The sequence below is a fragment of the Ambystoma mexicanum genome, chromosome 1p (genome assembly GCF_040938575.1).
Source record: "Ambystoma mexicanum isolate Mex_15411 chromosome 1p, UKY_AmexF1_1, whole genome shotgun sequence".
Taxonomy (NCBI): domain Eukaryota; kingdom Metazoa; phylum Chordata; class Amphibia; order Caudata; family Ambystomatidae; genus Ambystoma; species Ambystoma mexicanum.
The window spans coordinates 240,549,226-240,561,880 of record NC_090921.1 but is presented as its reverse complement, the minus strand read 5'-3'; the positions used below and the strand labels follow the sequence as shown (position 1 = coordinate 240,561,880).

At 43.9% G+C, this 12,655-nt stretch overlaps 1 protein-coding gene across 1 annotated transcript in view; it reads right to left on the bottom strand.

Moving 5' to 3' along the window:
* CTC1 (CST telomere replication complex component 1) overlaps nucleotides 1-12,655 on the bottom strand; it is a 1,003,059-nt gene that overhangs the window by 251,225 nt on the left and 739,179 nt on the right. Inside the window, exon 14 of the mRNA XM_069646446.1 lies at nucleotides 3,637-3,726. Within this exon, the coding sequence (XP_069502547.1) occupies nucleotides 3,637-3,726 (90 nt within the window). The remainder of the gene's footprint in view (nucleotides 1-3,636; nucleotides 3,727-12,655) is intronic.

Here is a 12,655-nt window from a genome sequence, read left to right as displayed (position 1 = left end):
CTTTTCTCTTCTTTTCTGTCTTTTTGGAATATTTTTGGAATATTTTAAAGTGTTAATTGTATATATGTATTTGCTTTTTTTTAATATGGATATTTTTTCTGAACCAGGGACAAATAAAAAAAATAAAAAATAAAACTTGTTCATACAGTTTAGAAATAGAATTCTTCAGCTTCTCCAACATATCCTTGACACTGCTTTTCCCTTCTGAGTTTCCTTCCCTCTCTCTTTCTTGGTTTTCTGTATGTATTTCTCTTTCTTGACTTAATGTCAGCTTTCTTCTAAGGCTGGGCCAGTTAACAACACTTCCAACAGGTTGCTTACTTTGCTTCCAATCTTTTCTATTACTGGGATGAGTACGTTTGTGCCAGTAATGTTAAATGTTAAAGGTATTTGTACCGCGCACCGTCACCAACGGAATTGGTCCCCAGGCGGTCTTGATTCACTTGGCTTCCACTCTTCACTCTTACTGGGACGAGTATAATTCATATACTCCTTATATTAGTTATCCCTCCTGGGATTATCACTTGAATTCCACTCTTCACACTTACTGGTACGAAGATGATTTATATACTCCTTTTATTCGTTATCCCTCCAGGTGTCCCAGTTACCTCCTTACCTTGGGGTTAGTGTCACCAGGCCTGTCTGCAGGACGGGAAACTCTTCTTGCGCTGCGAGATTGGCTTCGCTCTTCTCTCCTTCTGCCTCTGCACCCGTTCTGCGATGCAGGAGGGTCCGTGGTCTCAGCGTTGTTACTGGACAGTCCACCGTGTCGCGGTAAAGCCACCACTCACTGTTCAGCTTCCTCCTTGGGGTTCCCTTTCCCCAGTTTCTAGCTGTTCTCGCTTCACTCTCATTTGCCAGCTGTCTTCCCAGTCTGCATGCTGCACTTTTCGGCTTCTCTCAGCTTTCGCAGCAACACAGGATTAACACTCCTGGGCTTCCCTTCCTTCTAGAGCTCCTCCTTCCCTTTTTATGATGTGTAGCTTGGCCTCCCCCAGCGGAGCATCAGAGTCCTTTCTCTCTGTTGCTAGAGTGTTCTGTATCCCTCAAGCACTCCTCTTCTTCTCAGTATTGGAAATATAAGTTTCCTCATAGTGAACTACTTGTGGCACATCACAATAACAAACTTGTTCTTCTTGGCTTCTTTATGCTGTAGCTGTAAATTGTACTGGAGCGGTTGTCGGAGGTGAGGGGTGGTCTCTCCCGGTGAGGTCCCACTTGCCTCTACCCCTAAGGAGGATATCACGCAGCAGGCTCTCCTCCCTAGCCTCACAAGGAAAGGCTCGGAGTAACTGAATCCCTTGATTGGTCACACCCGGCACCCCATTGCATGCCTCTATATATACTCATTTATTAGGTAACTTAACATAGCGCTTGTGTGGCTAAACACTTGCTTCAAAGCACTGGATGAGCAAGTGGGGCAAGGTATGATAGCACATCCTTGGTGGGGTCATGCATGTGGTGGGGCCTGGCAAGATTTCAAGGTAAGCTTTGCAGGTAGACTACTGGGCTAGTTTCTTATTTGTGATGAAATAGTAAATCTTGGGGGCGTAGATCAGAGAGAAGCCTGGTTCGAGTGTTGAGTACCACATTGGCTAGTTAAGGCTATTTTGGGCAGCAGGGCATTGTTGAATGAAGGCACATAGGAGCATATGGGTCGTTAACACATGCCAGAATCTTGGGAAGTCTTCTTTCCTGAGGTGGAGCAGAGGGGAGTTGCAGGGGTAGGGCCGGAAGCATCTGGGGTTCTTCCTCCAGAAGGTGTGTACTTAGCTGGTACTGTGACTAGGATTTACAGAAATTCCAGCCTTCGTATCTGATCAGTAATATACATACCAAAGTCTACAGAAAGGCATTTTGTTGCAGAGTCTTGTGGTAATGTATGATATGGCTTTCCCATGCCTTGAACACTACTTGCAGTGTGATCCCCACCCTTGTTCGCCAAGACTTGCATGGTGGAGAAATCCTTGTCCAAAACATCTACTGCATTCTCTATTCCTGTTATGCCCAGTCTCCCTTTCATTTTCATATTCACCATTAATCTTCCCAGAGTTTATAGAACAAATACCAGTCATAAACAAAGCAATGGCCCTTAACTCTCAGCTAAAGTAGAAAAGGTTACGTTTTTTTTTTTAATTGATATTTTATTTCTATCACGCTCGTACACAAGTGTTTCAGAGCGCGACAAGGCAAGGGGGGGAACAGGGGAGAACAAAAACAGTGATCTTACTAGGCCCAGTGACATTGAGAACGTGCAAGTGCATTGGAGAGGGGGTAGGGGAAAAGTGCATGGAAGGGGGAGAGGTGGAAAGTGCGAAGCAGAGGAGAAACAGATAAATAACAATAAATAAAGGCAACAAACAGTGGTAGATTTTAAGGGATGTCTAAACCCCTGGAGAGCAGGTTGGAAGAGTTTGCACAGTCTTCTTTGTCAATGCAAGCAGAGATTGTGAGGCCAGAACTTTTCTTTTGGGAAGTAGAGTGTCATTTTATGAAGAAAGACTAGAGTTGGGAAGAAAGTGGCCTGTCCTCCCATTGAAGAGAATAGACAACTGTTCTGCCTGTGATGGTTTCACATGTTTCAGCTCGTCAGATTGCCAATTTGTGTCTTATGTAAACTGCATGAAAGCCTGAATGAGTGGATGTTTCAAGGTGTTAAAGTGGATAGACAACAGGCAATTGACACACCATATTCTATTTCAGGGGTGTAATGAAACCATGTGTGATTTCTGTCTGTTATGCCACAGGACAAAATGCAGGGCAACTGGAAGAAAAGGCACCATCTATCAAAGACAGAACAGTGATGCCCCATCAATGGCTCTACCTGAAAAGCAGAATCCTAGACTGACTGTGGTGGGGTGGGGACAAAACCTATCCTCTTTGAAGTGCAACTCAAAATCTCAGATCAAACAAAGAAAACTGCTTTTCAGCTAGTATATGAGACATCAGTGACCACCCTGCTCTTTTTATTTTTGTAAAAGAAACTCAAATGTGGAGGGAACCTCTTTAGCTCCCTTTGCCTATCCAGGCCTTCCGGTAGTGTCTTTGACCATCAAAGTGTTATTGGCAAACACAGTACAAGCACTTCTCGATTCTATGGAGAGAGACCATACACAATACACTAGTGATGGCCAGCTGAAATGCCCCATCTTTCTGGAGACATGGTAAAAACATTATCACTTAAGTAATGGGGGCCACAAATATTTCCTTTAGAAATAAATTATCCTTTAAGAGACCAAAATATTCAACGGCAAGTAAAAATAGAAATAAAACATTGAAAATACGCGGTAGTAAAACACATCCGACATCTAAAGATCAAAAATTGAATTTGGGACTGATATGACCTATATTGGCCAGATCATTTAATGTGAATGATGGGTGGTGGGGAAGCATCTTAAGGTGGAGCAGAGAGCAAACATATAATGGGAGCTTCTCAACATCATTCGGATTAAATTGATATTACTTCTGAAAAATAACTATTTGAGGATCAACAAAAATGATCAAGGATCTTCATTCTAAACCATGCAAATGTACATATGGTGTAATTTTGAAGCACAATTCGCATGTCAAGTCAAGAGCACAATACAAAGAGCCAATAAAACAGCGCAGAAGAAGGGTGTGTAATTCCATACTCACCGATTCCTGTGGTGCGATCAAACGATACAGCCCCCCGGCATGCAGCACATCATTCCATCGTATGGCTTTGCCCATAAACAGCAGCTTTACCTGAATACAGGAAGAACCAGTATTTGATGATAGCAAGATATGTACATGAAAAGTGTACAAGGCATAGAGAAAAAAGTATATAAAAGATGGAATATGACACAGAGCTGGAATAAGAGGCAGGCAGACTGATGTGGAGAGGCAGGCACCCACATAGAGAATAGAGACAGATACAACATTTCTTCTATAACCTGCTCAAAAGGGCCTGTGTTTCAACAGTCCCAACCCAAGAAGGTTGAGCAAACTAAACTGCAATGCATGGTTATGTTCAGATCAAAGAATGCCAACTAAATCTTGAAAGGGCAAACACAGTTATGCTCTGATGCCACCATGTTCAGGAATTTGCAAAGCAGCAGGTGTAGAGTTTCCTGCAAAGTAAGAGGGGAAAGAGTCGACAGTGTTAGAGCCTATAGCCTCGAGTTGTATTGTGTGGTTGGTGACTGCTGCCCAAGTTAATGGCCCTGAACTCGAGGGAAAAATCTCTCAGAACAGCTAAGGTCACCTAGCAAACAATTGAGCCCGATGCCAGGAGCTCACATGCTATTAAAGATTGTGGAGGAGGTAGAGGTCACTATAGCCTTCTGCTGAAAGAGCTTAACCAGCTCTCCTTGCCCAGTGCCCTTAGTGTACAAATCACAAATGAGAGAATGGAATACTGCAATGTAAAGGTAGAAGAAGCCTGTTTTCCAAGTCTGCTAATTTGCCAGAGCTGGCAACAATGAGAACAACGAAAGAGAAGCATTAAATGCAGGCTTACAGTTAGAGACCTCATCCTTCACTTTGACGATCTAAAAAACCTGCTCCAATTTGCAGCAGAAACTATTTTTCCTGACTGCAATATATCAAGCTATAATATGGCAAATACAATCGGCTACTGTTTCAGAATGCTCCGTCTGGGTCCAGGGGCAGAGTGGGTTGCACCATATGGCACAAACACTTTTGAAGGCAAGATCACATTCATTTCTCCACATCAATCAATGAGAACACATTTACATATTTAGCTTGTCGAGTCCATTTGATCAAAGGGTAGAGCAGTTTTGCATTAAAATAGCAAGGAGGTGATATTCTTCAGCAATGGGCAGGAGCCTCCCTTTACCCCCATAGAGAGGCTTTTGTATCCACACGTGAGATCCTAAAAGTTTCTATGCACAGTGTTTATATTGCTACATATAAAACTCTTATTCACTCGTAGTAATATATACAGTGTGTGTCAGCAACATTTGTACACCATAATGCTTGTACATTTGTTTTTTACATCAAGTGAATAATTGTCAATATATGGTACGCAGCCTTTCGAGTCGCTGTGTACAAGTCCATCTATAGGTGCCTCCTTGCCGGTAAATGGTCTGGGAGCACACGCACCTTCATGCGATTGCCTGATGGGCCAAGTAGGAAGAGGGTGACATAATCATATATTTACAAGTTCATAGACTTCGGACACCCGTCAATCTCGGTTGCAGCAGTGGCCCCGGGTCTGAACACCTGCCCAGTGCAGGGGCCTGGGTTCGGAGATGGAGAAAGTGTGATCAACTGGGCAAACACCTCATCAACTGGGGGATCCCCAATCAACTGGGTCTCAGGATTTGATCCACACCACTGTGGTTACTTTTAATGCATTCAGTCGATTGCTAATGTTACAACTGTGACATGTTTTTAGTATTTATTTCTTGTTTTGATGTATCCACTGAGTTTTTATACGCTCTAATTTCCGGGGCGGGGGGGGGGACTAAAAAACACCTAAATAAGCGATAGTGAATGTGAGCTGTGATTACTGTAGCTGGTCTATTTATTTGTTTATCTATACCTTGGACCACACTTCTTGATTAACCTTGTATGCACTTTTTTGTTCAAAAGCAGTTTTGAGCTCGAGCTCCACTCCAATTGCTCACCTCCCCCCCCAAGATGGTGTACAGAAACCCTTTGCCAAGCAAGCCACAAGGGTAATTGTTGCTAGAAGCATGCATAAATATACAAAGGCTACAACTCCATACTTTGTCTTTCTGAAAACACATTTTTACATTTCTGACTTTTCAATTGTTATATAACAATACAGTTTAAAAACAAAAGTTAATTCCAAAAGGCACTCGAGGAGGTGTAGAAAATCCAGCCACATTTGATTCTTACCACCAAGGGCCACCACTTTCACTGCTGCATAACCAAAGCAACGAAGATGTAGCCTAGAGAAGTGTACAATGGCAGGAACTCACTCCCATACTTCGTATTGCACTCAGCTACAAAGCGGCAATCAGAATGAAAAGTACCCATGTATGCAAGGCTCACTGCCGCTTCATAAATTTCAGTTTCTGCTTATACAGTTACAAATCCACCCAAAAAAGAGAAGATAGGCTCAGGCAAAGCCAAGCAGATATGACTGCACGTTTCCCCCCAGGATGTGCTGCCCCTGGCCTCAAACCCGCAGGTCAGTTGCAGAGACATAGGGCCTTACAATGGGTGCATCGTGTGTTGACTGATATTTCAACAAGTGTTGACACATATTTTAAATATAGGTGACAATACCTGTTTTGAGGATAATATAAAACCCGTAAAATGTTTCTAGTGCTCAATATTAAGGTAAAGCAAAGTACTACTCTCCACACCCCTCCAACATCTTTTTTGTGCAATATTACTTAATAACAGCATAGCTGTCGAGAAGGCACATACTTTGTCTCTTGCAGCCCTTGTATTCAACGCCTGACTTAATTGTGCTCCTTTGTGCCACAATGACTTTTGCACCCTGCCTACCTCTAAATTGCCCAGTGTATCTCGTTGGCAATCTTCGTTTGGGCTGCGCCCCTTTTATTTCTTATTGCTGCATTTAATATAGAAGCCCAGTGGGGCTGTTGAATCTCATGTAGTCATAACATCTTCAACATGGCCGACGCCATGTTTCACAAAGGAGTGCCTCACCCGCCCGCCTGCCCTGCCTCAGCCTTGATTGGCCATCCCTGACCGAATTAAGGCCAATCAGTGAACTGGCAGGCTGAGCCTGCACCCCGACAAAGGCCTACCACTAAGGCCCCTGTCCGATCGTGCCATAGTGTTGCATCCCATTGCCCGTTTCTTTGAGCACGTTGCCCAAGTTTTCAAATCCAGCAGGTAAGCGCTGCCCATCAGTGCTTCCTCACTGTGCCCACTTGTTTTCTCACTGCACTTGGAAGTCTGCTACCCACTCCCCCGCTTGATTGCATACTTGTGTGACCTCTTTTGCTCCTCCTGCTACACTATCAGCCCTCTAGCAGCCTTGTACTAACTTTCAACTCTTAGTTGGGGACTTGTATTTTTTTTTATTTTTATTATTATTGCATCAATTAGTTTCCAAAAAAAACTTTAAATGCATATTAAACCAAGATTTTCTTACAGAAACATAAAATTACATCAATTATATATAGGGAGGAAAAGTAGTAAAGATAAAAAAGTGTAGCTAAGTGTCCAGTTTTGTGAAAATTTCTCTCACGAAGTTCAAAAGTGCCAAGGTCCTGGATACTTTTCCTCCCCTTCTTAAGATTGTACACCTCTCTTGCAAGGATAGAGTAGTTAGATTTTGGAAGTGCAACCCTAGCCATTTTTCTCTGGGCCTAGATAGAGTAACACAGTTCATCACCAAGTGCTGTAAGGTTTCAGTCTCCTGCCCACAGCAACGACACAATAAATTAGGTTGCACCTCCTTTTTATTTCTTCTCCCTAGAACTTCTCTAGTGTGGAGGAGATTTAATCGGAATTTTAAAAATCGGTCCCTTTCCATGCTTGAGGGAAATTTGTCGAGATACGGGTGCACGGTACCTCTATGATAATGCTCATCCATGCCCTGGGTTATAGACGAAAAGGCACTAAGTCTGTCCAAGGTGGCTATCCAATCCCAGTCCAGGAGTTTCCTCTTTACCGTGTACGGATTTAGCACAAGGTTTTTAGGTTCCAAGGCTATAAAGTTCAAGATTTCTGTGCAGATTAACTGCCACTTGGTTAGAGCCGGGATCAGTTTTCTTGTCATGGCTTCATTAATGGCCAAGAAACCACTTCTTTCCTGTGGGTGCAGACATTTACCTAGGAGTGTCAATGATTTCCAAGCCATGGATACGTAGAGTGAAGATAAGCCCAGTTCTTTACGGACACTTTCAATCGGGATCGATGACGATAGACCCAATACTCTTTTCCAAAACAGACCCTCCAACAGTCTCCAAACCTCTGGAGTGAGAAAAAAGTTAGCCTCCGCCGCATAGGTCAAAATGGGCGAGACTTTCAGTTTATAGAAGACAATCAGTGGTCTAAGGGAGAAGGAACAGTATCGCTGTTTAATTAACAGAGCTTGAGAAGCTAAGATCGTAACTTTACTTCTAAATCTTTCGATACACGGACCATCTTGGATACTGTTGTTTAAGGTTACTCCAAGGTATACCATGGTTGAGACCACTGGTACCACTTCCCCCGACAAGAACCACCTTAGATTTTTAACGCCCATGATGGGACCTAGCCTCAGGATCTGTGACTTCTTCGAATTTATTCGGAGGCCATTGCCTTGTATATACAACTCAAGTGCCTTTAGTTGGCGCTGGAGTCCAACAGCGGTCTGATCTAATAGCAGGAGGTCATCCGCAAACAACAACCTTCCCATCGGAGTCCCCGCGATCTTAGGGGGGAAACATCTCACTGCTTCAAAGGCTTCCTGCATGTCGGATATGAAGAGACAGAATACCGCTGGAGCCAACCGACAGCCCTGTTTCAGCCCATTCATGGCCTCCACACTGTTTGAAAGGTTGCCCTGTCTGTCCAGCCTTACTTTAAGGGTTGTCCCAGTGTGCAGTGCTTCCAAGGATTCTCTTAGGTTGTTCGGACAACCCCATTTCCTCAGTTTTTGCCATAGAATACAACGGTCGACAGAGTCGATCGCCTGTTCCAGATCTATGGACGCAATGTAGATGTTTTTATAACTTTTCTCCTTGACCAGGCATTTTAATATATTTATGATAAGAACATTTAGAGATGTCCCAATGCCCTTACGAAACCCTGATTGCCAAGGGTCCAAGTGATTTGTCGACCAACTCCAATCGTTCAGATGTTTCAGGATTAGCGCTGCAAAAATTTTTCCCACGACGTCCAAGAGGGCAATTGGTCTGTAGTTCGTGGGCACAGACCTATCTCCCTTTTTGAAAATCGGCACGATTATGGACGTCGTCCATGATTTGGGTAACTCTTTTAGTCTCATTATATCGTTGAACAATAACAGCATAAATGAGGCCCATTTTTCCGGGTCCTTTTTAAGGATGTCATTAGTAAGGCCGTCCGGACCTGCAGCTCTTGAGGAGTTTGAGTTTTTAATTAGGTCGAGAATGTCTTGTTTTCCAAATTCAATGGCCCAAGATTCGTCGGCTGATAAAGGTATTTGAGGCCACTTTTTATCCCATTGGAATAAAGATTACGAAAGTGGGTTTCCCATACTGTTGCTGCTATGGGATTCACCATCTTGGAGTCCGGAGGGGTAATTATTTCGTTAATCAATTTCCAAATACCAGTGATGTTTTTAGTAGATAACAGTTCTAGCATTGTCTCACTGTCTTGTTGCACCAGTTGATGTTTATGTTGCGTAATCCAATTCCTGTAGTTGTTTCTGGATTTTTTATACAGGAGTAAATCAACTGGTGCACTGGTTTTAAGAAATCGCCTCATGGCTTTTCTTACAGCTTTTTTTTGTCACTACTTGGTGATCATAAGTGTGCCGAGTACATTGGTGACTACCCCTGGCAGCCGCCTTTGTTCGAAAGATCTTCAGTACTTCAGCATATTCAATCAATTTCGAACCTTGGTCTTTAATTAAAGAATCCAACACCAAGCTCATCTCTTTTCTTCCCATACGTAGTCTGTTTCCCCCCGGAGTTATTTCAAGGGGCTGATTTGGTAAATGTTTGGCTGGTGTAAGGGGGGACTTATCCCAGGCCTCAAGTACAAGTTCCAGCATGTTGTGGTCACTCTGGATCGTGGGGACCACTTTCAACGATGTTAGATTTCCAAAGAGAGTTTCTGATACAAAAATGTAATCCAACGTGCTCGTTTGATTGGCCCGTTTCCAAGTTGGAGCGGCCGGTTGGTCGCCCAACAAATTCCCATTGACCATATGGATATTCGTAGCTGTGAGTTCCTTCTCCGTGTTTACTCCTCTTATTATGTTTTTAGAGGCGGTCAAAGGCACAAACTCAATCTTCCTCTGATTCTTCTCGTAGCATTCCATATTGAAATCGCCACATAGAAGGATTTCGAGTTTCGGGCACTCAGGCCTAGCATCATCTATGGCTTTCATAAGGACTTCCATAAATGTGTCTTCTTCTCGTGCTTTGGGACACCAATATACATTACATATTAGAAGCTGCCAGTCTTGGGATCATAGTGAAGATTTTGTCGTAGATGAAATCCTAATGAGTTGGATCCAAGGATTCCTATTTACTGATGAAAGCACTTTTAAGCCACTGGTGCGCTTTACCCCTACCAGGAGGCCTGCACTCGGTCTCCCTTTCAAGCCCTTTATTGCGGGATTTAAGAGTAGCTCGAACCTATCCAAGAGGGGAAGATCACACAGCCAGGTTTCCTGCAGGCAAAAGACATCATAGGTTGTCAAGTGTACTAATGAGTTTCCGAGGAGGTGCGAATATCCCCTTGTGTTCCAACTCATGATTTTTATCTCTTTTGACACGGGATTGAGTTGGGCACTCCTGGGGCACTGATGGCGTTATGATTTGGCGGATAAGGCCCCTGCTAACCAACTCCAGTCCTCTGAGCTATTCTCCAGGATCAATCTGGCTTTGTCTGGTTGAGTACGCACATGGTCTTTTCTGTTGTCCTCCCCTCGTACACCCATATCGCTCTTACCAACTTTCGCCTGCTGTTCCTTTTTGAGTTCGATGGAAGAATTTGAGGAGTTGCTTAATGTGTGTTTCGGGTCTTTAAAACTTACACGTTCTAAACTGGTCCCCTCCTCCAACTCCTTTAACACGAACCCACATAGATTGAGTTTAGGACCCAACTCCAAAAGTGAGGTTTTGATGTTTCGATCACCTGTGTGAAGAATCACACTATCATGACGCTGTTCGTTGTGAAATTCAATCCAGTCTATGTCCCTAGATTTTAGGTGGTCAGGATAGTCCAGGGATTGCAGGAGTCTCATAACATTTGCCCGATTCATAATCAGATTGTCTTCGTAACCCAGGGTTCTTTCCAGTAGCACTCTGTAGTGTGCTGGAACGTTGTGTATCTCAGACCCTTTGTGGACAGTCTGGTTAGTGGGACCCGATACTAGCTTGTTCTCTATATTTTCCGCCCATGAGACTGTTCTTCTAATCCCCTTTATCGTATCCATACGGTCTCCTTTGTTGTTATTGACTTCCGAAAATTTCCGAACCAGGAAGTTCCTCCTGTCTTCCAGCGTTACAAAGTCCAGGGGGCTAAGTGTCTGCGGAACCATACTTCCTTTTTCCAAGGAGCAGGCCTTGTCTTCTCTCCCAGTGTGCACTCTAGATTCCCACTTGAACTTTTTAACTAAGTCCGCTTTCGGCACCGACAACGTTGGTAATGAGGGCTTTTTAAAAATTACTTGTCGCTCCCCCCGATCTTTAAACATCAGACCCTCCGTCGCCCCTTTGTACTCAACACCTCTGCTTTTGTTTTTTACTTCAGAGTCATCATCCTCAGTTCCACTTTCTGTATCGGATGTATTTGTTCCCGACTTGTCCTCCCATGAGGTGTTCATGTCCGAGTAAACAGATAAGTCCATGAGGGAAATATCAATGTTTTCGTTCTCCCTCTCGCTGACCAACGGGCGGCGATGCTCATCTGGGCTCACATTTTGTGAGAGGGCGGGGGAATCACCGATTTTCTTTGATGATCTGTCGTGAATCAATGATTTGGAGGGGAGGGTCAGATTCCTAGGGAGAGTTAGGCCACTAACGGTTTTAGATCTCGCTGATGGTTTCCTTGTGTTCAAAGGCCCCTGTCCTGTAGGTTTTTTCCGGCAGCATAGGGGTCTTCCCGTAATTTCTTTCTCCTTTCTTGTTTACTTTGAGTTGACCTTTGTCTGAAGGGGAAAGGCCTGTTTTGGGATTCCTGAAAAGATCGAACACTTTAGTAGTATTAGTTGATTCTGAAGCCTTGGGTGGATCCACTGTCACCTGCGGCAAGGTATTTGTTGCAGTGGAGGTCACTGAGCGACCTTCTTTAGGGGCAGGACCACTCTCCTTCATTGCGGGGACAATCTCCCACACGGTATTATCCGTGTTAGTAGAGGCGTCCATGAATTTTAATAGGGGGGTATCTACAAGAGAACTCTTAGAGGGCGGTACCACCTGAGGTTTTGTAGTTTGTGCTGGAATGACAGGATCCATCACGGGGCCACCCTCTCCCCCATGCAGAAGACTTAGCCTTTTGGATCTCCTTGTTTCTTTTTCCTTTATAATCGGCTCGATGATACTTTTCAAGATTTCAGTTGTATGTTCATCATTTTTTTCCAGTTTCGACTGGATTGCTGTGACAAAGCCTTCAATGAAGATCATTTTGGAGTACAGCATAGTTATTGTTGTCGAATGGTCCCGAAGCTGATCATTTTGCATCTGTATGAGTTTCATAAAGGGGGCCATTACAAGGGCAAAAGCTGTAACCATTCCGGGATCGATTTGCGGGTCCTTTTTAGAAGAGTCATCTACTTGTGTAGATACCAGGACAGACAGGAGGTCCTAATCTGTGGGTGATGGTTGTCCTCTTTGCCGTTTGCTCGGGAATGGAGCTTGCTGGGGAAAGACTCCTTTTTGGAATCTTTGAGGAGGACCCCCAGATACGATTTTATTTGCTGGGGCAAATTGCCCCCCTCTTGTGTTTGAAGGTGCGCCCTTGGGCTCGGGGGCTATGGTGTATGACCCCCAAAAGTCTGTTTGATGGTGACTAAGCCGTGACGTAG